General features: G+C 39.3%; 1 protein-coding gene across 2 annotated transcripts in view; it reads left to right on the top strand.

The window, feature by feature from the left end:
• MAPK11 (mitogen-activated protein kinase 11) overlaps positions 1 to 23,575 on the top strand; it is a 32,419-nt gene that overhangs the window by 4,952 nt on the left and 3,892 nt on the right. For both annotated transcript variants that reach the window (XM_027458243.3, XM_072033093.1), the window contains exons 2-11: positions 8,561 to 8,690; positions 9,631 to 9,689; positions 10,869 to 10,980; positions 13,414 to 13,443; positions 13,576 to 13,623; positions 16,007 to 16,121; positions 16,245 to 16,316; positions 17,122 to 17,201; positions 20,777 to 20,855; positions 22,262 to 22,435. In XM_027458243.3, coding sequence (XP_027314044.1) covers positions 8,561 to 8,690; positions 9,631 to 9,689; positions 10,869 to 10,980; positions 13,414 to 13,443; positions 13,576 to 13,623; positions 16,007 to 16,121; positions 16,245 to 16,316; positions 17,122 to 17,201; positions 20,777 to 20,855; positions 22,262 to 22,435 — 899 coding nt within the window. The remainder of the gene's footprint in view (positions 1 to 8,560; positions 8,691 to 9,630; positions 9,690 to 10,868; positions 10,981 to 13,413; positions 13,444 to 13,575; positions 13,624 to 16,006; positions 16,122 to 16,244; positions 16,317 to 17,121; positions 17,202 to 20,776; positions 20,856 to 22,261; positions 22,436 to 23,575) is intronic.

Raw genomic sequence — 23,575 nt, 5'->3', positions numbered from 1 at the left:
GAGTGGTGATAATGCACAGCTCCTGCGTGTAAATACAGCTGGAAGACCGTGTAGATCTTTACAAGCTAAAGGCAGGATCCCAGGCACATGTAGAGCCAGTTGACTTCAGTGGGCTCAATAAATAAGTGGGGAATAAATAAAAAGAGTGACATGGTCGATGTTACAGGTTAGGGGAAGGATCTTTGCAACAGCATTGCTAGAATGAATGGATGAAAAGAAGTTAAGCAAAGAAAATGTTGCAGAGTATGAAAGACCGTCAGAGGAAGATGACGAAATGGCTGTTGGGAGTGAAGACACCGTGGGGTTTGCAGCTACAAAGCCAAGGGATGTCAAGAATTCAAGAAGTTTCATGAAAGAAAGGAAGAAGGGAAGGAAGGAAGGAAGAAAGGAAGGAAGAAAAAAAGACAGGAGAGCATTTCTGAGCATTGTCCATGGAGACAGCACTGGAGAGCCGGGTGAAGGTGGCTTTGCTGGAGCACCGGGATGGAGTGCAGCCCGCAGGGGACTCCTCCCATCCCGTTTTACTCTGCATGTTTTCCAGTTGTTAAAACAGCGTTGCGACTGACTTTGGAAAGGAAAGGGAAGAGGGGTGGTAATCAGTGGAGTCGAGGTTCGTGTTTAAAATGAAAGTGTCTAAGAGTGCTTTTAGTGAAAGATATTGAATCAGAAAGGAAGTGTTTGTAGGGAAGGATAAGGAGGGCTGAGAATAACCGGGGCTGAGCTCTGTTGGTAGGGCGCCGTCACTAAGCCAGCGGAGTACTTGGAGAGCAGATGAGAAACACCCATATGTGTGTGAGGAGTGTGGTGGAAGGAGCTGCAGGGAGGGTGAAAAAAACACAAGCTCAAGAAGTGGGGAAGATCACTTTGTGTTTTGCTGGTATTAATTCGGGAGGAATTAGTGAGACCTTTTTGAGAGAGCGGGGTGGGGTGGCAAAGAGATGAGGGGCACAAAACGAGCCAATTGTGGCAGAAAGCAAGAAATAGGGAATTACAGCCTTCTGTGTGGTCATAATAAAATAAAAAATTCTCTGCAGAGGGTCTCTCCCGTCTCTACTTCAGCATAACTTGTTGCAACGTGCACCTTCCTGGCCACATGGTATAGCAGCAGCATGGCTTACTGCTTTCCCCTCAGGCCATCACAACTGATGGTGCCTGCAGTTGCCCAGGGTGCACAAGCCCTTTCCAGAGTCTCAGAGCCTGGTCGCTTCCACAAAGCTTCCCGAAGAGCTGTTTGCAGTTTCAGAGCCCTGAGCTAGTCGGTACCTAAAAGCCCGTGTCCTACTTCTGGGTATAGGCTCGGGGGAGGCAGGGCGCTGCAGAGCCCCTACGTGACCTGAGAACAAAGTGCTAACGTTTAATATTTTGGCCAGCATAGAGAGAGAAAACAGGAAATGCGAAGGAGAAGTGGGGGAGGAATAGGAGAAAGAAGGACAAGAATGCAAGTCAGATTTCGTCTGTTTAGATTTATGTAATATATTTGAAAGCACTAATGTTTCTCATATTAAACCTTATATCCACATTACCTGCTAGCTGTAGGTTCTGAGCCCGTAATTTGTAACTACCTGGCAGCCTTCCCTAATGAAATGCCGAACAGAATACAGTCGTCATTAGCATTAATCTGGCTTTGTGGCAGTTGACTGATTTTCTTGCTTAAATACCGGCACTGGGCTTACAGGCTATCTAAAATACACGATTATTTTAGTATCCGTGAGTTGGCTACATGTGCTGAGGAGGCTGACAGCTTCTGACCCCAACCTTTTGTATGTTTTTCCCGCAACGGTAATTTTATATGCATCACTCCCACTGCTATAAGCTCTACTGGTGATAACTTCACCTAGAAAAGTGTGACTGCTCTCCTCTAAAGTTATTTGAATATTTAAGTCACTGTGGAGACACAAGAGACAGACCAGAAGATGCAAAAGAGCTCGTGGATTCAGAGGCTGATACAGCATCATTATTACTGTGTTGTAACATTAAAAAAAAAGATTGGCAATGCCTGTAAACAAATGGAGAGCAATTATATTTTAGTACCATTGCAATGCCTGCCTAAGAGTATGCACTTGTTTTTGTGTTGGTTAATGAACAATTGTGTCGCATCTATAATAGATATTTCCTGCTTTTATATTTAGATCTGGTGGTGAATTAATCTGAGATAATTGACAGTGATTGAACTAAAGCCAAAACAATTGATGGGAGTGCTCAGCGCAGTGTGTTAGAATAATATCCAAGTGATAGGATAGAATTTTACAATGCAATAACCTGACACCATCAAGGAAGGTTTTCTTCTCTAATGGGAGATCAGTGCGCTGTTTCAGAGGTGCCCATTACTCATCCTCCCACCTTTTGTCTTGTTACTGTCTCGTTTTTTTCTCTGTGGGTTCCTTCCGATGCACATACGTGTTGTGATTTGTGTGGTTTCGTTAACAAATATAAACTCTGTACCACAAGTCTGGCTCTTGGGGGTGGAAATCACCAGTTTGAAGTTGTGTGAAGTAAGAAAACCTTTATAAAGAAGAAACGAACACACCAGTTACTGGATTTACTTTGCTGCTTAGCTTAAGCTTACTGTGTGGCCTTGTTCTGCTGTTCTCTTGCCGCACTGCCAGTAGCTGTTACGGTACATTTTCTGGTGCTGGGTAGATGCTGTGTGTACTTTTTTTAAGACTACTGACAGGTTGGCAAGGACCTCTGGATGTCCCCTGATCCAACCCCCATTCAAGCAGGGCCACCCAGAGCAAGCTGCCCAGCACCACATCCAGGCGGCTTTTCATCTCTAAGGAGGAGCCTCCACCACCTCCCTGGGCAGCCTGTGCCAGTGCTCAGCCACCCACACAGCACGGAAATGCTGCCTGGTGGTCAGAGGGAGCCTCCTGTGTGCCAGTTTGTGCCCACTGCCTCTGGTCCTGTCCCTGGCCACCACTGAAAAGAGCCTGGCTCTGTCTCCGTTGTATCTTCCATTCAGGTATTTATATATACCTGAGGAGATATTCCATACTATAACAATCGGTAGACCCATAAAAAAGAAAAAAAAAAGAAAAAAAAAAGAAAAAAAAAAGAGCTTTATTTAAAAAAAAAGAAGAGCAAGATCCGGGAGAAGACCCAGAAGACAAAGATCACAAAGTAAACCTTGCAAACAAAACCCAAAAGCCTTGTTATTCATGTGATGACTTTAATTAAGTGACATTTGTGTGAGCTGTAAAAAGAGCTGTCATTCACTGCAGTTGTGAGGAACTGGGCAATAGAAAATGTCCAGGACGGGATTCCTGTGTGTCCCCCTTTTCCTAATTTACTTCCCGATGCACAGTGCAGTAAAGACTGTCTGTAGCAGTGCTTATGTGCTCTGCATGCTGACCTCTCTTCTGTTCCTTCCCCCCAGAGCTTGCTCACATACACCCTTCTGCTGCTGTTACCTTTTTTTTTTTTAGGAAATCAGGATGTTACTAGGGGACATTTGGCCACAAGGAGGTTCATGTCTCCTGTGATGAAAGGAGTCGAAGAGTTTGTGAAAGGGAGCTTAGGTCTGTGGATAAGAGCTCAGGGTTGTGGCTGTACCAAATATGTGGCAGATATTCTGTGTACTTCCATTTCATTTTCTGGATGTTACCTTCTTTCTTACCAAAATTAAAGCTCTGCTCATGCGAATCTGTGTTTTGAGCATGAATTACATTCCATTTGCTTTTGTTTTTTCCCCTTATATGCAATGGGGAGTCTTCACTTACTGGAGGAGTGTGGCCCCTGGATTGACCAGTGAAGGAAAGAAACTCCTGTGTTGTGTTGCAGTGAAAGAAGTAAAAACAATAGCCTCAAACATATGTATCCTAGACCTAGTAGCATCATCACATGGAACAAATTTAAGGATCCACTTGTGCATAGTATTCCCTCCATGTTTTGTGTAGGGTGTCCAACCAGTTGTCAAACTTGTGGTGCCATAGGGGTAACAGCCTCCCGAGCTGGGACACTGAATTGTATAAAATAAATCAGAAATGTTAGTTATCTCTGCATTTTTTTCCACTTAATCCAAAAATAATCTCTTAGCATAAGAATCTCTTGGAATAGTTATTTCTACAGATACAGTGCTTCCACAAACATAAAACCAAATCACTCTCTGCAGACTACCAAAACCATATAGTTGTCTGGGGTGATGGGGTATTATGGACAATCAGCTGTTAGAAGCTGGGAGCTCCCTGCAGGGGCACCATCCTGGCATCACCCATGATCAGCTTGGGTCATGCCTTCATCTTGCATCAGCTAGACCTGAGCTGACTCCTGGGATGAAGAGAACTTACTGGACCAAACACTTCATTCAAGATGACCCTTTTCCAGGTGTCTTGTGTAGTATCGTGCCCAGCTAATGAGCCCTCCCAGAGCCCCAAAATTAGTAAGGTCAGGGACAGGACCTGCTGATCCCACGAGCAGTCTTTCCTGCATCGCCTACTGCAGTTTACAAAGTGGGACACGAGTTAGCTCCATGCATGGCTCGATAGGTTGGGCTCCAACAAGCAGCCCTCCAGCTGCTGAGAGAAATCTGATCTAAAGGCTAAATAGCTGTAGCTGAGTAGTGTGCTCCTAATCCTAAAGCCCTGGAGGATGTGACCGGGCTGCACACGAGTGGTTTGTCCAGTATTACCGGTCCACAACCACAGGGGATAAACTGACCATGGACACTGAGGAAATGACTGTATGTACAGTCAATATTTATAAACAGCAACTACTAAAACCCATGCCCAAAGTCATGAGGTTAGCACGAAACCTGGGCATTTTGCCTCCTGAGTTTCTGGGCTGCGTAAGCTTTGTTTGTTCAAACTTTTCTCTGAAAGCCTACGAACAGGAGAAATGTGCATATAAATAGAGATTCTTCTTTCATCTAGTGGGACGTCAACAGAAGTGTTAGACGCAGGAGCTGACAACGCTGGAAAGGTATCTCTAATTTAGGCACTGATTGAAAATTACATCAAGCAAAAGTCTCCAATCTGTCAAAACGATGCCGTCCCTGCAGGGAGAACATCGGCTCGTTTATATCCTTGATCTTGGAAAGGACAGGCAGCAAAAATGCCTGGCGTAACTGCCTGGGGTTCTGGGTCAAGAGCAATCATGTCTAAAAGGGCTGTTGCTAAGATTGATACAAAACTGTTCCTGGTAGAATAAAATATAGTTTGAATTGTGTTTCTTTTTGTGTTGTGATAGGAATTCTGTCTAACGTGGTGTTCCGACATACTGCTGAGGCGTGAGGGCGTGCTGCTCTGTGGTAGTGGTAGAAATACCAACAATATGCAATTAAAAACTCACTTTCACTGTTTTCTACGAATGAAGTGTCAAGGCGATATCCCTTTGCAAGTATCAAAGTTTATCTCCGTGGTATTATGCTACATGAGATAATGTAACCATCAGCAGCCGGACACCCGAGGATAAGTAACCTGAGAAACTCGGGTAGCAGCAGGTGAACCGCTGGGAGGATGCTTTGTGGCCAGGTGGAAGCATTTTTTACACCACTGGCTTGCCAAAGGAGCTCCCAAGGACCCACAAGAGTAGAAAATGCCTTGCAAAAGGAAAAGGAGCTGTGAGTTTCTGGCAGTTGTTGGGGAGATGCTGCAAAGGCCAAGCCTGACAGGGAAGTGCCCTCAGTTTGAAGGCAGAGGTGGGAAGAATGTGAGTGCAGTGCATTGTAAGGGAAGGTGAGGGTCTCCAACCCTTTTTTTTTTTTAATAACAGCACACCTTTGGCTTGTTTGAAGGAGCTGTTTGGGCTCGTTTTCATCAGCAGCTGGTCACAGGCCCCAGAGGAAGGGTTTCTGGTGGCACCAGGCAGAGCTGGGCCCTCAGAGCTGCCATGGCCGGCACCAGAGGCCTGCTGTCCGGGGAGCCGGTCTGGAGGCCAAATGCTCTGAGGAAAATGGCACGGGCAGGGACACAGTTAGTCCTGGTGCCTAACAGCTCACACAGGGGGTCATGAGGGACTCAGGGGACAACTCAGATCACAGCTGTGATGGTAGAACAGGGAGAGGCAGAGACCGAGTCCAAACTCAGAGATGGGAAGAAATGAAGGCAGCAGCCTTCTGCCTCCGAGCAGAGGTCACTGACACTAGTCACCCTTGGATCTGAGAAAGAAAAGAGTCCTAACAAAGCAAAATCTATTGTTTTGAATGCTTCAGAGTTAATAACTTGAAATATGATGATGGTAAATGAGGAAAAAGCTTGAAGGCATTAGCTCTGATTGTCACTTGCCACAGCTCCTTGCCTGTGAGGGAACACGTTTAGACCAAGACCGCGCCTGGCCTGTTCAGCTGCGGTTCATCATTTCCCATTGGAGGTCAAATTCAAGTTTCTGTTTGCTTTTGTGTTTTTGTTGTTGATGTTGTGGGTGTTTTTGTTGTTGTTGGTCCTCATGTGTTTCCATCCTGGGTCTAAAAAGCTGCTGTCATAAGAATTACTGAAAGTGGAAAATAGTTTATACCATCTGAAAGCTTTGCAGCCTTGAGTCATATGGAGGGTAAAAAGCAATCTGTCTTAAAGATCAGCAGTTTTTAAAATGCTGAAACCCACGTTTGACCTTAGAATTGGGAGGAAAGGGATGTTTATCATGATAATGGGATTTAAAGCCTAATTCCTCCTAGCCTTGTATAACGTACACAGTATTTCACAAACCGGTACAACAGTGAGTGGGAAGGCTTGTGAACTGCCAGAATAGTTGAGATGTTAAGCACAGATTGCTGTTTTGGGCAATTTTATTTATTTATCTGTATAAACATTTCCTTTTTACTGGAAGAAGTTAGAATGGATCTAGCAAGTATGTATTTCTGAGGCTGTGGTGCTCTCCATTGGCTTCGTTGACCAGGATTACACTCATGGCAATTTTGTCTCATCTTTGTTACACTAACAGTGAAGCACTGGCTTCCCTTCTATTTCTTCAGATTGATTTTTGCAACCTTCACGTTGTGTTTGTGGCCACTCGTGTGGTATTTATCATGTCTTTATTGTCAGTTCTTCTTGCACCATCCATTGCTTGAGCTCCTCCATACATTTGAGTAACACAGTGTCCTCATATCCTGAATAACTGTGTCCCTACCCTTCTGTCAGAACAAGTGTCTTATCATGTCCTGTCCACCTCTCCTCAGGGTGATATGGGTCTTCTCCTACTTCCTATGCTTTCTTTCTTCTGCTCAGGGAAAGCCCTTCCTGAGGTGCTCTGCAAAGCCACAACCCTCTACACCTTTAAAACTTCCCTGAAGATCCACTTCTGAGATGCTTGCAAGAAACTGGCTAAGTAATCTGCTTATCTATTTCATTTATCTCGTGAGTGACTCACTCCTTCCATGGTGCCTGCAAGAAACTTGTTGATTAAATCTACTTCCTCTTACTCTGTTTTTATTGAATAAAACACTGCTGGATTGTGCTCTGCATTGGCCTTCTGAGAGATTCGGTGAAGTCTAAGATAGCTGGATCATGATCATCTTTTTGATGTCACTGTTCTTGCTACCCATGTGTTGTTTGTATCTGGTTTTGCTTCTTGTTAGAAACACTGCCTTGTCCTCTAGCTGACTGGAAATGAAGAGTTTCTGCTGCACTTGGCTCTTCATGACTTTCTGGTGGGCCAAATACGTGTAGGAGTCCACCACCTTGGAGCTGATTGTAGGCTTAGTGTAATAGTTTGGGAGCCACTCCAGGCAAGACAGATCTTTTTGTCTCTAACAGGTGATCTTACTGCAATTCTCAGGAGTGTTTTAAACACTGACCATGAGGAGCTACTAGCACCTAGTGTGCCTATTGACCACTGTCATCCTATACTGTGCATTTTTTCATGTTATTTAATTTTCAGTGTTTTGTAACTCAAAAATGTTCTGGAAGATGAATATGCCAGGGTTCTGTGCTTGCTAATGCTGTTGCTAGCAATTGCAGATAGTGTTGTCTACAGTTTAAACAGAATTTCTAGGCATTAGAATTGAACAAAATTTTAATTTAATGAATAACAAAACAAAATTTTAATTTAATGAATAACAATTTAAAGCAATTCTTTCTGTAATATGAGAAAGTGGAAAACTGAAGAGAAAGTAGCAAACTGAATATTTTTGTAATCATACAGTTTAGTGTCATGAAGTAAAATATAAAGGGATCGTTTCTATTCCTGTGCTACACTGCAGACTGTACTGTGCCGTGTTGTATTTGTCATGTCTTGTAATGCACAAAAACCACCAGTGGGTTTCCCTTTCCCGCAAATGCTTATGTCTGTATTTAGTGTCCTCTTCCGTGGGACATCTCCATACGTATGAAGTTAAGCACGTGCTTTATGTCAGCAGGATCTGTGGGCTGCAGTTCAAGGCATGTACCTGTTGTTCATTTGTTACTGGCATTTCCCGAGGAAACGTGATGGGAACTGTCTTTGAATGCTCATGGTTACTGCTGACTAGCTTCCCCCCGTTGCAGTCCATGAGCAGAAGGTAAAAGAGGGCAAAGGAAGGAGCAGGAATCCCCTGCAGAGCTTAAGTTTCTCCAGAGAACTACAGTGAACTAATGGAGAGCTTTGAAACAGGACATGCCTTCAACATAGACTTTTTTTTTTCTTGTAGTTCAGCTTATGATACCAAAACAAGACAGAAGGTGGCAGTAAAAAAGCTTTCAAGACCTTTCCAATCGCTTATTCATGCAAGGAGGACCTACCGAGAGCTTCGGTTGCTGAAGCATATGAAGCATGAGAACGTAAGTGGAGAGTGAGTGCTTTTCCTTCTGATTTTTATGACACAAGTTTGTAATATAGGCTGAATTTCAAGTAGGTACAGTCTTGTTAGGAAAGTATATACAGCTCTCTTTCTGGCTACCCAGGATACCTGGGCCTAGCTATCTCATCTGTAGCAAAGTCACTGACTGTAAAGTAGAGGTTTTCAGTAAAAAGCTGCCTTTTTATTATAAAATGATCCAGTTTGATCTTGAATATCCAGCTAACAAAATCTGAAACAAGTGGTCCTACTCTTCTGTAACTGAAGTAATAGAGTGTGCTGCTCACTGCTATTGGATGCTAATGAAACATCAGTCCAGGAAAAGAAGAATACCTCAAACCTGCTTTTGCTGAATTTGGATTCTACTGAGAAATTAAGACAGATACTCTCATTGAAATTAGGGACAATGTAATACCTAGATGAAAGATAGTGGAACATCAAGCCCCAAACAATTCAGTACTTACGCCTAAGTTTATGAGATAGTTTATTTCAATGAGAGTATCCACTTGCTTAAAAGTAACTTGATGAATGGAGGCCTGAATAAAATATGGTGGATTTAAAAGTATCATGCAAAAGGAATGCTAAAAACATTAATTAACAGCAGAACAAGATAACTCGTGAAATTGTGCATAATATTAAGTATAGTGAGTATACAAACCAACTTTTCTGTAGTGAGACATTACCTTTCCTGTCTTTATCTTTGATCATCTAAAGTCTTGTTCTACTTCTTGTAATTAATAGATTTTTTAATTAGCCATGGAAATAGCTGCATCTCTACCTGCATAAACCACCTGTTGTTTGCAAGATGAACATGTGTTGTGTATTTGTACGCTTCCTGTCAAAAATTCTAAGCACTGTCAATACTAATTATATATCGCTTTATGTATTTATAAAACTAAAATGTCAATTCTCTTGTCTTTCAGGTTATAGGATTGCTAGATGTTTTTACACCTGCAACATCAATAGAAAATTTTAATGAAGTGTAAGTAAAATTTTAAAATAATTCTGACTAGTTAGTAACTAGGTACCACTCTAGTTTTAAAAAGGAAGCACATACTTTTCGAATAGACTTGAAGCCAAAGTCGGTTTTGTGTGAAGAACTTTAATTGTGAATCTTTCAACAATTTTTCCCTAAAAAGAAAAGCCAGAGAACAGGCCTTATTTTCATACTTTTTTGAATGATGACATATTATAGCTATCTCGTAAATGGGTTGGTGTTGCATGAATGGCAGTAAACTTAAAAATTCTTCAGTTCAGTTGTCTGTTAGCTGTAGATTATTTCTTCAGTTACATGGGATTGTTCAGGAGTGCAGGAAAGTATTTTGTTGGCTAACTTAAGCAAGGTAAATTTAGGCTAGATTCCCAACTAACCTAGGGCTGGTTGTATTTCGGTGTTACTCAAACAGACCATTTATATTGAGTTGTTCTTGGTTTGCATCTGGGATAAGCAACTAGGTAAGTAGCTTAGAAGAGAAAATAGTAACTAACTTAAAAAAAAATAAAAATTGTTGTTGGTGATGGTGGTATTATTGTTATTATTTTATTATTTTAATCCATTAAAATTATTGGCCAAACTTCCTTTGTCTAGAGGGCAAAACTTCACAAATGAGATCTGGGAATGGTAGATGCATACTTTTATCCCAGTGCTTTTTTTGGAACAGAATCAATATTTCTGCAAAATTTCTCAAAAAATAAAACTTCCAATGAAGGTGGGGAAAGAAGTTATACAAAATGCTGTTATTTCAACCAATCCAATTTTAATCTCCATCATCAGATATTACAGGGCCTCACAGAAGCTGTAGGTTTGAAGCCCCAAGCACTTTTGTGTTGGGTAAGACTTCCTATTCATCTCAAGACACGAGGCTACACTGAACTGCTGTAACATGTCATGGAGAAAACACAGTTAAAAACTTTTAATGTACCATAAGAATTTTTCTTTTTCTTGACATTAAATCTCATAGCTGTGATGCCATTATTAGAGCTCATAGCTGACTGGTGGGACATAAACCCTGTATGAGCAGAAAATGGAAAAGGAATCTACATGGGAGTGTGTAGTTACTCTTTGGATGTGCTGCTCTTACAAGGATTTCCATTCTGCCAATCTTAAATGAGGTATTTTCTTTTTTGGATTTCTTATATAGGGTTTGTTTTGTTTTTGCAGGTATCTTGTGACAAATTTAATGGGTGCTGACCTGAATAACATTGTGAAGTGCCAGAAGTTAACAGATGACCACATACAGTTTCTCATTTACCAGTTACTTCGAGGTCTTAAGGTACTGGTTGAATACAAGGATATTAGAGGCAACAAGCAAAATGTTGTAGTAATGACTGGTTCATTGAAGTGACAGTGCTTAAAACACTCGTGTTTGTGTTAAGAGCGCACAGATAGCAGCAATTGTTTCAGAAATTATTTTTTTGCTTACCAAAAATAAAACCCCAAGCCTGCAAGTGCTGACATGCACAATGCATGTGAATATTTCCCTTAAACATTAACTGTAGATCGGTGTCTATTTAAGTTACTTTTAAAGGAGGTTCACTTGTCTTATGGTCTCTCATGTGAGCAGTGTGTTTTAGACATTTCCTCTTTCAAGAGAAAGTAGTGAAAAATTTTCTGAAAAATGTGAAATTGATATAGCATGTAAGTAGTTCACATTCATGAAAGACATGAGACAGTTGGAAAAGCTACGGCCATGGTTTTTGTACAGATCATCACGAGTGAAGAGATAGCCAAATTATTTGGGTTTGTTGGGAAACTTTTGCAAGTAATAGTTTGTCCTAGCAATGGACAATGTTGCACACAATCACATAGGATTTATTTTGCCTGTAAAGTCATTGTTTCCTTTGATCATAGCTGTTAAGATGTATAATCATAGCTGTTAAAATGTATACAAGTCAGTAACATAGGCAATTGGCAAAGAAATTGTAGCAAAATTGTCTTTCTAAAGAACTAAAATGTTACCATCTTCCAGACACTAAACATAAAAGTGTCTATAAATAGGAGAAGATTTTAAAAATGCTTCCCAGTACTAGGTGATAAACATTTTTTAGACCTACACAGAGAGGTCTTTAGACCTACAAGAGAGTTCCTGTCCAGGTATGTGCAAAAAGAAAAGAAAATTCTGCTGCTTTAGTACTTAAATTTATAATATTTGATACTTTTGACATGGAAAATTAACTGCATGTTTGAAAGCAAGCTGGGATAAAAGGCTCTGAGATGTAGTTACTGTGTGGTTTTGAGCAAGTCACCTGGTGCCTGAGAGGGTAATTGTTATTCATGCACGTGGGTTCTGTCAATTTAAGTGCAGATTTTAGTGAATAAGAATTGCAGAGCTGAGCCCTTAATTGCTTTGTCACATTTACTTAAGTTAACAGCTTAACTATGAAGATGGATCCCAGAGTTAATTATCCAGCATGCGGTTTTGAATGTAAGAGTAAGTTGCATCAGAGCTAAAGAGCAGGAAGAGTTGTGCTGCAAAGTGAATTCTGAATTTCAGAAATGCACTAGCTTGTTTCCAAGGGGAGGGGTTGATTGTGGTTTGTCTCTACTGGAATTGAAAGTCTCACATCTCAGTGGCTGAACATTTGATCAGAGATAAGTCCTTGTTTACATCTAAGCTGGGGTCATTACAACTTGTATTCTTATATCCGAGTACGCTCTGGACTCTCTGGTCCAGCAGTACCCGTATAGGTTTCAAGCCCCGCAGAAGCCATCTGAGCATCGGGAGCATTAGCTTGGGATGGAGCAGTTTGGCAGACCGCTGAGCTGGCTGCATGGTGGTACCTACAGCAGCTGTTGTCTCAGCAGAACCTGCACACAGCTAATTCTGTTACAAGCTGTGTTCTAGTTTCCTCTGCTGTTCACAGCTATTGTGAACCAGCATTTAAGTGTGTCCCTGCTCTGTTCTTAAACAGTGCATAGGTTTGGAATGAAAAGAATGCCATTTTGTTTTCTTGGGGTTTTTCTTCAGTTGATATACCCATTTTACAGGTAATCTCTGCTCCTAGGAAAAAGATAAATTCTTCTTTAGAGAATGGAAGAGAATGTTTTAGAGCACTTACTGATCCTTGTAAGATTATATAGATAAACTGGCTGTTGATCCTAACAATTGAACTATGGGCAATTACAGAGTAAGTAAGATTTTCTCAGTCCTTGAATTTTAATATTTTATGTAAAATAGCAAAAACGCTAAACATTGAAACTGTGCTTCATGACCCTGCTGGAAGTGGATCTGAAGCAACACTGTGTCCTAGGTGGTTTTTCTGGCCACTAACCTGTCCAGGGGTGCACCTGCAGTCAGTGTTCATCGTATGGATTTATATAATCTAGGAGTCCACTACACTGCTCCATAGGCCACTGACTTCACTGAGAGCTGAGCTGATCAAAATGGATGCCTAGATAAGACTGAAGTAAATTTCAAATAGGTCAGAAACTTTTGACAAAAGAATTATCGAGGGTGTTATTATTTATAATAGAATCTAGTGTTCATGGCTACCTTTTTTGAAATATCTATCTCTGGGTAAGATGCAGCAAGTAGGTTTTGAAATTAGTCGTATCTCCGTTTGCCCTGAAAATGTAATGTGACATAAATCTTTGCTGTGTATAAAACCATCAGTCCCAGTAGCAAAAAGATAAATCAAGTGACTTACGCCTTTCTTCACCTCTGACTTCAAACCTTACCTTCTTTTTTTTCCATTTTATGTTGCAGTATATTCACTCAGCTGGAATCATCCACCGGGTGAGTTCATCCATTGCTTTAATAAACATGAATGAAGCGTGTCCCTCCATGCATCAAACATGTTACCAAGACATAGAATATATCTTGAAAGGTTAAAATGGTCTCTGACAAACTCTCTTTGTTCTGGTACAGGACCTGAAGCCCAGTAACCTGGCTGTAAATGAAGACTGTGAGCTGAGGGTATGAATCATGCTGTTGTGATGAAGAATGTTGTATTACCTTTCAATATGACGATTTCCCGAAGAAACACTAGCTGCCATTTTTGCTTCTGATTCCAGTAATTTTGTGTGTATGCTAATGCTGCTCCCCTGCCATAAAAAAAAAAAAATGTTTCTATGAACATGTTTTCCTCCAAATGTTAATTTATTATCAGCATAAGTATCTTTGCAAAATGTTCATCCCTAGTTCTTCACAGATAGTACATAGGCTAATCATTTGGCCCATGAGACAGTACTTAATTGAGTACATCTTGAAATGTTGACCTATGATATCTACATCTGCCGTATTTAGATGAAGCCATGCAGCAACTTTCATTTTTGTATCTACAGAATGCACAAGCTAAATTAAATCGAAATGGTATGAAAAGATACCGGTATTGATGCTTGAATTACCACTGTAAAAAAATAAAAATAAAAAGCAAAATACTACAATCCACACTTCTCAAGTACTATCTCAATGTATATGCCTATATAAATACATAGCATTCTGTATCTGTATGATACACTATCACATAATAAGCATGAGACTCTAGAGAAAGAAGGGATGTCTTCCAGCTTTCTAAGCCTTTAAGCTGAAAAATTAGTAGTTTAGCATTTTTCTGTGACAGCCAGAAACATCTTTCTCTCTGTCTGAGATTCTGATGTAATCACTTTATTCCAGTTGCAAGGGATTTAGGAAAAGCTTCCAAATATTATGAGAACAGAAAAAAAAAAAAAAAAGAAGGAAGAGTACTGAATGAAAGCAATGCAGTTAGGTTCATGTGCTAATCCTAATCTGTTGTAAGAAACTGGAGTTCCTGCTTGGTTTAGTGAGAGTTGCAGATGCTAAGCAAATGTCATGATTATCCTTTAATGTTTTCATACATATATGTTCCACATCTGTGAAATTTTATGGTTCATCTGGTTCTGATCAATCTCCTCTGAAATGTGTGCTGTGCTTTTGTACCGTAAGAGACTTTTAATCTTTTTTTTTTCTATTATTGTATTTGTGCACATCTCTTCCTAGCATTTTTTACAATGTTCTTTGCTTTGTTTATATTTATAGCTTTACTTCCTCTGATACCAAATTATTTTCTAATAGAACAAACTAGTGGATATTTCCAAGTACAAGCAAGAAGGAAATAGAGTCACAAAAAAGGAAAACGTGCGTGTGCATACACATTTGGTAGAACGCATCAGCTGTTAAAGAGAAATATTGCTGAAACTTAATAAAGGCATTAGTACTCAGGTTTCAAGCCTTTATTCATGCCTTATTTACCTCTTGCATTTTTTCAAGAAAGATAATGCCTTAAATGTTTATTAAAAATAAAGATGTTAATTTATTATTTATACCTTAATATTTTTCCTTAAGCTTTTTATATCTTTAAATTGGATTATAACAGCAGAATTTTGAACAATGCTTTTAAAATTTTCATGCTCCCCGTGAAAAGGATTTGCCAGCAGCTTAATAAATAGAACTGGATCTCATCATGGGAGGTTGTGGCTGATCTTAGTTCATATTTCTATTTGAAGAGATACTAAATAGCTCGGATGACTGACTTAAGCTCAAACAGTACTCTTTCACAACCGTATCTCTTAGAACTAGGAATACCTTTTTGCTCCATAATTAGTGCTGCACAGACTAATCAAAAATTGGAAAGCAAAGAAATGAACAGAAAAAAATTAATTGAAGTAACTTCCTGTCAGTGTAAACTTAGCAAGGGAGAGCATATGGAGGGTAACATTCTGCCTTCGTGCCTATGAGTAATATGTGTACCTAAACAGAGCTCCGTTGTTGTTTTAGTGGGGGAGTTCTACCAAAAACAGATGGTATGTGATTTAAATGTACCTCGTTACGCAGGATATATGTTTCCCTCCTAGTGCCATCAGAACGCTGCGTGATTTGGGCGAATGCTACCTGCATGCAACAATGCCTAGACAGACACGAGAGGGAAACAACAGAACTTCTGGGGGTTTGTGATTAGCCTGCATGGTCTTTAAATGTTATGGCTAGTGGCATTTGTTGTTGGCATTTTATACAAATGTTCCCAGTTGACAATGGTTCATTTTTTTAGCAGCAGTGCTTCTTTTTATTAAATAAATGCTGGAGGAAAATTGAACTTGAGGCAAAATGCAAAGTTTTTCTTAGAGGACAAAGAGCCAGATTCATCACAATGGAAGTATCTTTATATAGATCCAGAGACTGCACATAGCAGAGAGAGCAGATGAGTTCATCCACAGTGTTGTGGTTTTACCTCACTGATAGTGAGGTGCTTGGACTGCTGGACAAACTCAGAAATAGCTAATGGGGAAATCACCTATAACAAAAGTAACGAGGGATTTATTTAATTATTTTTATTCTGTAGATTTTAGACTTCGGTTTAGCTCGGCAAACTGATGATGAGATGACTGGATACGTTGCAACAAGATGGTACAGAGCTCCAGAAATTATGTTAAACTGGATGCACTACAATCAAACAGGTAAACTGTAAAGACTTTCATTTCCCTACAGCTGTATATAGTTATAGATTTAAACTTAGGGTCAATTCTACTTCATGATCTCTTTGATTCATCATACACATTTCTCTCTTCAATTTTTGGCAGTTGACATCTGGTCTGTTGGATGCATCATGGCAGAACTATTGAAAGGGAAGGCCCTATTTCCGGGAAATGATTGTATCCTTAACACAAAAGCATAAAATACAGCTGTAGAATTTCTTCTCATAGCTCAAGAGCTTCATTAGTCTCTGTTTTAAACACATTAAAATCACAGTCATTGTTCAGATGTTCAACTAGATGGTAGCTGTGCTTCAAGCTGTTCAATTGCCTGATAAGTGATACTTGGAAAAATCAGTATATCTAGTTTTCAAGAAACAAGATATTTTTGCTCTAAAAAAATATTGTCTACAATTATAAGATTACATCAAATAAAATTGTAAAATAACTTTCATTCTGTAGGGAAAATATGCTTTACAGGTTGTATATGACAATGAAAATTGCACATTTGAACGTTTTTAATCTTGAGAGTAAAATAAAACAGATTTTTAAAACTAGAAAATGGGGATTTTCCTTTTACCAGCTCTCAGATTAGTAATCTAGCCCAATTTGGTAAAATGTGCTGTTTTCAGAAATCCTTCATATCATTTAAACATAAACGTGCAATTAAGTTTAACTTTAAGAATATGTTCAATGGGGATCTAGGACAAGCAAGCAATATTTTGCATGCAATGTTCTCACATACAGGTACACCTGACAGAGATTCACGTAGTGCAATAGAGACAAAAAGAATTTAATACTCCAAGATTAGGTTTACACAGGTATGAGCTGATATCATTCAATGGACTAAAATGTAATTGTCTTGCTTAATAGTTTTAAACATCTTAACCATCTACATGAAAATTCATGAGCTGTTTAAACCTGGAAGGACTGTGGTGTTGTTTAATTTTATTACACTGCCTTTAGTTTTCCTGAAATAACGCAGATATCGATCAACTAAAGAGAATAATGGAGGTTGTGGGTACACCCAGTTCTGAACTTCTGAAGAAGATATCATCAGAACATGTGAGTTTACAGCTTCATTCAGCTAACTAACTTTTTATCATTCCTCTGTCTAATTGTGCATCACTGGTTATGTTACAGAGATATCTGATTTGGAAATGAGCAAACGCTTCAAGGTGATCTCTTTTTTTACTGCTAGAATAGCACCATTAAAAATGTTCTTTGCGGAGGTATCCAAATGCCTTGACTGTCAACTGGATTAATTTTAATAACTGTTCTCATTCACTCGGTTTTTCCAAGGGGTTTTGCAACTGAAACTGGAGATCTTTTATTTTTTTGCTGTACTTATAAGAAAAAAAATCAAACTGATGTTCAGCTCTATTATGTCTCTAGTGATATCTCTAATGTCTTACAGCTGTGTTGTAAGGAATGAGATGTGGTGTTGATTGACAAAGGCAGGTAATGAACACAGTGTAAAAAATCAGATAAGCAACACGGAAACCTCCTGAGCTGAAGCTGTTTTCTTAAATGTTCTCTATATAGACCTCAGTCCAATACTGATGGTATTTTCAGCTCATGTTTATATTGATGGGTTTTCTTTGAACTTAATGAAGATATCTTAGTTGTTTAAGTAAACAGACAGAACTGAGCCAGTCCAACACTGTATTTCTTGAAGATCCAAGCATAATGAAACCTCATCAGCACTGACCAATACACAGCCCTAGAATTTGTGAGTACTGAGCACTTGAGAATGTCTGGGGCAGGAAGGGGATCAGTCCTTGCACCAGGGGGTTGGATCAACTGGCAAGTCTTTAACTGTGCTGTTCTAAGCATAGGACCTTCTCTGGCTTTTATATGTTATTAAGATTCTATGGCTTCTGCAGTAAAGCATGCAGAATAATGTATACAAATGTGTGATTTGCCCATAAGCCGTCAGTTTGTGAGATTTTTGATTATGAGATTAAACACCTTAAACACTTACTGGAGATGGTATCTGGTTTTGTCTTTGATTTCTTGTCTAAGTAGACCTTAGGGATCTGTAGGGGTCCTGAAACTGCTACACTGGGGCAATTTATAAGTTTAGAGTATATGGAGAACCCAAAAGTGAAGTTAATGAATGGGAGTGCTGCTAGGTCACCTCCGGGCTGCTGCTACCTATTTAGAGAAGCAGTGTCAAAAAGATTCATACCTTGCTTGGAAATACTTGTCTCGTATATGGGAGTATCTATTCTGTTCCTTCATTATTATTATTCTTTACCTTGTAATTTGTCCTTATAGTCCAGAAATTATAGTTATATGTCCTTATAGTTCAGAAATTACTTAATGCTGCATGTAGTCCTGGGCAATTTTGTTCTGTTCCTTTAACAGCAAGATCAGGGGTTTTCTGAAATGTTAAGCCTTAAGATATTTTCAGTGATTAGTAGAAGACTAAAGAAATGGGAACTGAAAGATCAATTTCATGGGATGTTTCAGCACAGGTTACCGAGCTGTTTTGTTAGTTTTTCATGTTAATACAGGTTTAAACTGATCGCATTTCATTATTTTCAGATAAATTTAAACATCTAGATTCTATTAGTTGAGTTTCTGTGGCGAGTATATAGGCAGAGTTGACAGGTTGGTAAGTATACTTTAGCAAGTCTGTGTTGTTTTCAAAGAACTTCTTAATTTGAGTTTGAGTTCTTAAAATGAGAGTTAATTTTGACCATATCTTGTTCAGAGTTGGATTAGTGATGTTAATTGATGTCAGCACAGAAAAAACTAATCCGCAAATTCACAGATGTTTGTCATAAGATAAATGTACTTCTTACTTCTACCTAGTCTGTACCTTCCAGGCAGGAATGTGTGAAAGCTCTCTTTTGCTCTGCTGTTTGTACATATATAAAAACTAGTGCCCGAGAAACTGACTTTCTAGCATGCGTTTGCTACCTTTATGAACTTAAGGGGCATAAAATAAAATAGGTGGAGTGAATCCCGTGTTTGACCAGTCTTTAAACATCATTCTCTGCATGACTGGCTACAGCTGCTAAGAAAAAAAAAAAATCATTCTTTTAGAAAGCCTTGTCGTCAGCCCCTGTAGTAAAATGGGATAATGCTAATAGAGGTTTAACAGGTTGGAGACACAAAGCATGAAGTTTTACTTCCATTAGGACAGGAGCCTCACTGAGATTCTGAACTATGTCACTAATAGTAGTCTACAATTTTATTAGAATATGCTAAATCTTCTAAAAAACAGAAAAAAATAAATAGATCTGTCTTGTTAAAATAGAAAAATTTAACAACAGAATGTGCTATGTAACAATTTAAAATATCTTTATATCATTTCGTAGTAGCTGCAGAAATTAAGATGATGGCAGAGAGATCTGTATGGGGAACGGGATCTGTTTCCTAATTGTGGCTATACGTGTAGATTGCACTGATTATGTCTTAGAGCAACCTCATAACGTTCAGAAAGGAGAAGTGCAAAGTCCTGTACCTGGGCAGGAACAACCCCAGGCACCAGGACATGCTTGGGGTCACCCGGCTGGAAAGGAGCTTTACAGAAAAGGACCTGGTCCTGGGCAACCTGCTCTGGCCCTGCGTGAGCAAGGGCAGTAGGATCAGGTGGCCTCCAGAGGTCCCTTTCAACCTCAACCTGTGGTTCTGTGAGTACGTTATAGTAGCTTCATAATGCACTGAGCTGAATGCTGAAGATACTTCTACACTTCTCAGTCTGGGATCTAACTTAAAGCTCAGTGCAAACAGCTGTATTTTCTTTGCTGTCTTCAGTAGGCCAAGGATGTTTAGTAAGCCTCCTACAGATAGGCAAGCCTCTTTCTAACATGCCTGCTAAATGTGCAGGGAGGCTGTACCAGTTACACAAACATATTTTAAGAAGATTAAGGTTTGTTCAAAGACCACCTGTTTTTGTTTGTGTTGTTTCCTTGGTGGGGGTCTTCTTGTTTGTTTGGTTTGGTTTTACTGGTTTGGGGTCAGTCATTTGCCTCTTTAACTGTTCTGTTTTCAGAACTCCTGTTAGTGTCTGTAGCATTTAGGATCAGTATTCAGCCTCTTCACTTACTGATAAACATTTATTTATCTACTGCATCCAAGAAATTCTTTGTTTATGTAACATCAGGCTGCACGCTAACATTTGGGGGTCAGGTAGGATTGTAGGCCTTTCCTAGTGGAGTTTGGGTGAGCCTTCCACAGCCGCAGAGACAAGGCAAGCTATAAACTCTGTTAAATATCTGAGGATCTGGGACTATCAGGCTTTGTTCATTGGTTAGTGAAGCTGCTGTTCAACAGAGGAGGGGGAGAAGGGAAGGAAGCAGGTTGGATTATACCACATTGCTGAGGGCAACTGGAAGATGATTTAGGTTGCAGTTTTTGGCTGAAAGCTACATGTGTTTCCTGGGGATACAAACCAATGAACCTGTATGAACAGGTGAAAACAGAAGTGCTAACATGTAACCCTTACAGGAAGGTATAGCTGTTTGAAACTCTCTGGCCTAGTAAGTACATACATGAGTAACTGGTTAGAAGGTTTCCCATGTATAAGAAACATAATGAGTGTTACTTCTGATTTTTTAGAGTTGGTGTTGTTACTCTTGGGCAAAATTTAACCTCTGTGTATGTTATGTATCTTGATTTATTGTTAGGCAAGAAAGTACATAGAATCTCTTCCACATATGCCTCAACAGGACTTGAAAGCAGTATTTCGTGGTGCCAATCCATTAGGTAAGAAAGATAGACTGATACAGTTTAAATCTTTCACTAAATATTAACTAAAGTCTACATTTGCTATGTGATCCGATATAATAATGATCAGCACTGTGAAAAAAATATTCTTTAACTTTTTGTCCTCCTGTGACTCTTTTCCCTTCATGAAGCCTGTGTCCTTTTTTTTTTTTTTTTTTTTTTTTTTTGGTGGAGATTACAGGAACCTCCTAATGGAAAAGGCTATGGATGAAAACAGTCTGTGGATGAAAAACAAAAGCAGGCTATATATAGCAGGCATAAGTAAAAAAATGTCACAGGGTCTAAACTAGAGGCATCACTTCTGGCTCAGGAAGGCCACAAGCTGTAAATTGCTGGCAAGGAGTAGAATATACCAGGAAATGTAGCTGTTTGAATGCCTTTTTTGTGTGTTGTTTCTGATGAATTTATTAGCCATTGTTGGACACAGGATGTTGGGCTAGACAGTCCATTGGCCTGATCCTGCACTACTGTTTTTATGTCTAGCCAATTGGATCTGTCTGTGCAAAAGAGTTTTTTCTATGAACCACTTCTTGTGACGAGGCAAAGAAGATGCTTGAGTCACTTGAGTTATCTTACTACAGTGCTTCGTCTGTTCCATCAAGTGTACATTAAACATTGTATGGAGGGAAGTATTTTGAGTTAAGGTATTTTGAATTCTTTCTGTTTATTGAAAGACAATTTCATTTTTACCAATACAAGTAGTTGTGAATGCTTTCTTATCACAAATGGATTTTATTTGCATGAGGTCCATGAGTACATGCTACATACTAATATCATAAAAGCCAATTGATGGCAATCCTTATATGAAAGCACTAAAAATCATTTTTATATATCTTAAACATGATAAACTTTCAATATAAAACCAAATTCAGAGTTACAGATCTCTCCTATATCTAATAGTCTGCATCTGTTGACCTTAAACCTATTTACTTGATGCTAAGCTTTGGACTATTCATCTGGTGATTTTGATGCAGCTAATTGAAAGCATAGTTGTACATTCACCATTTTACGTTATTTGAGCTGGCACTGATCAGGTTAAGCACCTGCTGCACAACGCAGGATGTTTAAGCACACAAAGGTGTTTTCAAGATCAAAGCCTTGGATGTCTGAAGAGGTGAATCAGATTTCAAATAGACTATAGTGAACCAAAGTGCGTATCACAAGCAAACCAGAAGCTTCTTCCAGCTATGAAAGTTCTACTCACAGTATAAAAATCTTCAAAACTTGTTTGTTATACTGTCTATGTTTTGTGGTTTGTTTGTTTGTTTTTTCCAGTAATGTTAAGTGATTTTAAGGTGAGACTAGGTTTCTGTGCAAACAGTTGCCTTCTCTTTTACTTCTAGATGGTGTCGTGACTTTAATCTGAGTTTCTCTTTTTCCTTTAGCTGTAGACCTTCTTGAGAAGATGCTTATATTAGACAGCGATAAAAGAATTACTGCCTCAGAAGCACTTGCACATCCATACTTTGTACAGTATCATGATCCAGACGATGAACCCGAGGCCGAGCTGTATGACGAGTCAATAGAGAATAAAGAGCGAACCATAGATGAATGGAAAGGTAACAGAGAACTACACAAAGTAATTAATATGTAAAGCAGAACAAATCCTTACTGAAGTGACAGTTTTGCTCTGTTTCTAACCAGAGCAATTTGAACTCTTAAACCTCAGGAATACAAGATAAGTCCACATGTGTCTGTGGGAGTTGAGGTGGAAGAAGTTATGGTTTCTCTCAGGATTTTGCTCCTATCCCCCACTGTTCCTCTATCAACTCCTCACTGCCTTTTCTGTGGCAGGTTTAATGGTATCTAAAAGCTGATGATAGCTACTATGTAACAACTCATTCTATCTGGCTTTTAATTTTCTAGGCCAGATCTTTAGCTGAAGTAACAGTCCTAGGGCAACTGACAGAATCTGGGACTCCGGCCTAGCTTTCTTGAGCACGACAAATTAAAATTGTCCACGTATTTGTATTTTGCTAATCATTTGCCAAGTCACTGAGAAAATAGTTAAACCATGCTCTTGATCTTGTTTTAGATGAGAGCCGATGATTTTACTTTGGAGTGGCACCCCAAAACCCATCCTTGGGAAATAATGCAACAACCTTTTTTTATTAGTTAATTCCATGCTTGCATCATAATCATATTGCACTATGGTGTCACGGAAACAACATGGCTAAACACTAAGTTTGCAAGAATACTTGAAAGTACAGTCCAATTTCATCATTGTCTAATGAGGACATATTACAGTAAAATATCCTTACTAGACATTATAAATTAAATGAGTAATGTTCTGGAAAACTAATTACTCCTGTTTATTGATAAAGCCCTTTCCCTGGCTTAAGATAAAATATGCATACAATCACAGAGTCGTTGAATCATTAAGGTTGGAAAAGACTTCCAAGACCATCTGGTCCAACCTACTACCAGTGTCACCCACTAAACTGTCCCTAAGCACCACGTCCAACCTTTCCTTAAACACCTCCAGGGTGACTCTGCCATCTCCCTGGGCAACCCATTCCAATGCCTGACTGCTCTTTCTGAGATGAAATTTCTCTTAGGAGAAATTTAAGTAGTCTCTAAAATAAATGTTCTTCTGTTTCTGTGTGTATATTCTATAACTTTTACTCTACAAAGGTTTGATAAAAATATATTACCACAGTGAGAAGGTTTATGGTGACAATTACTGACCTCCTATACCT

Source organism: Anas platyrhynchos, chromosome 1 (genome assembly GCF_047663525.1).
Source record: "Anas platyrhynchos isolate ZD024472 breed Pekin duck chromosome 1, IASCAAS_PekinDuck_T2T, whole genome shotgun sequence".
Classification (NCBI taxonomy): domain Eukaryota; kingdom Metazoa; phylum Chordata; class Aves; order Anseriformes; family Anatidae; genus Anas; species Anas platyrhynchos.
The sequence above is the reverse complement of the archived record's forward strand: the minus strand, read 5'-3'. Positions and strand labels throughout refer to the sequence as shown.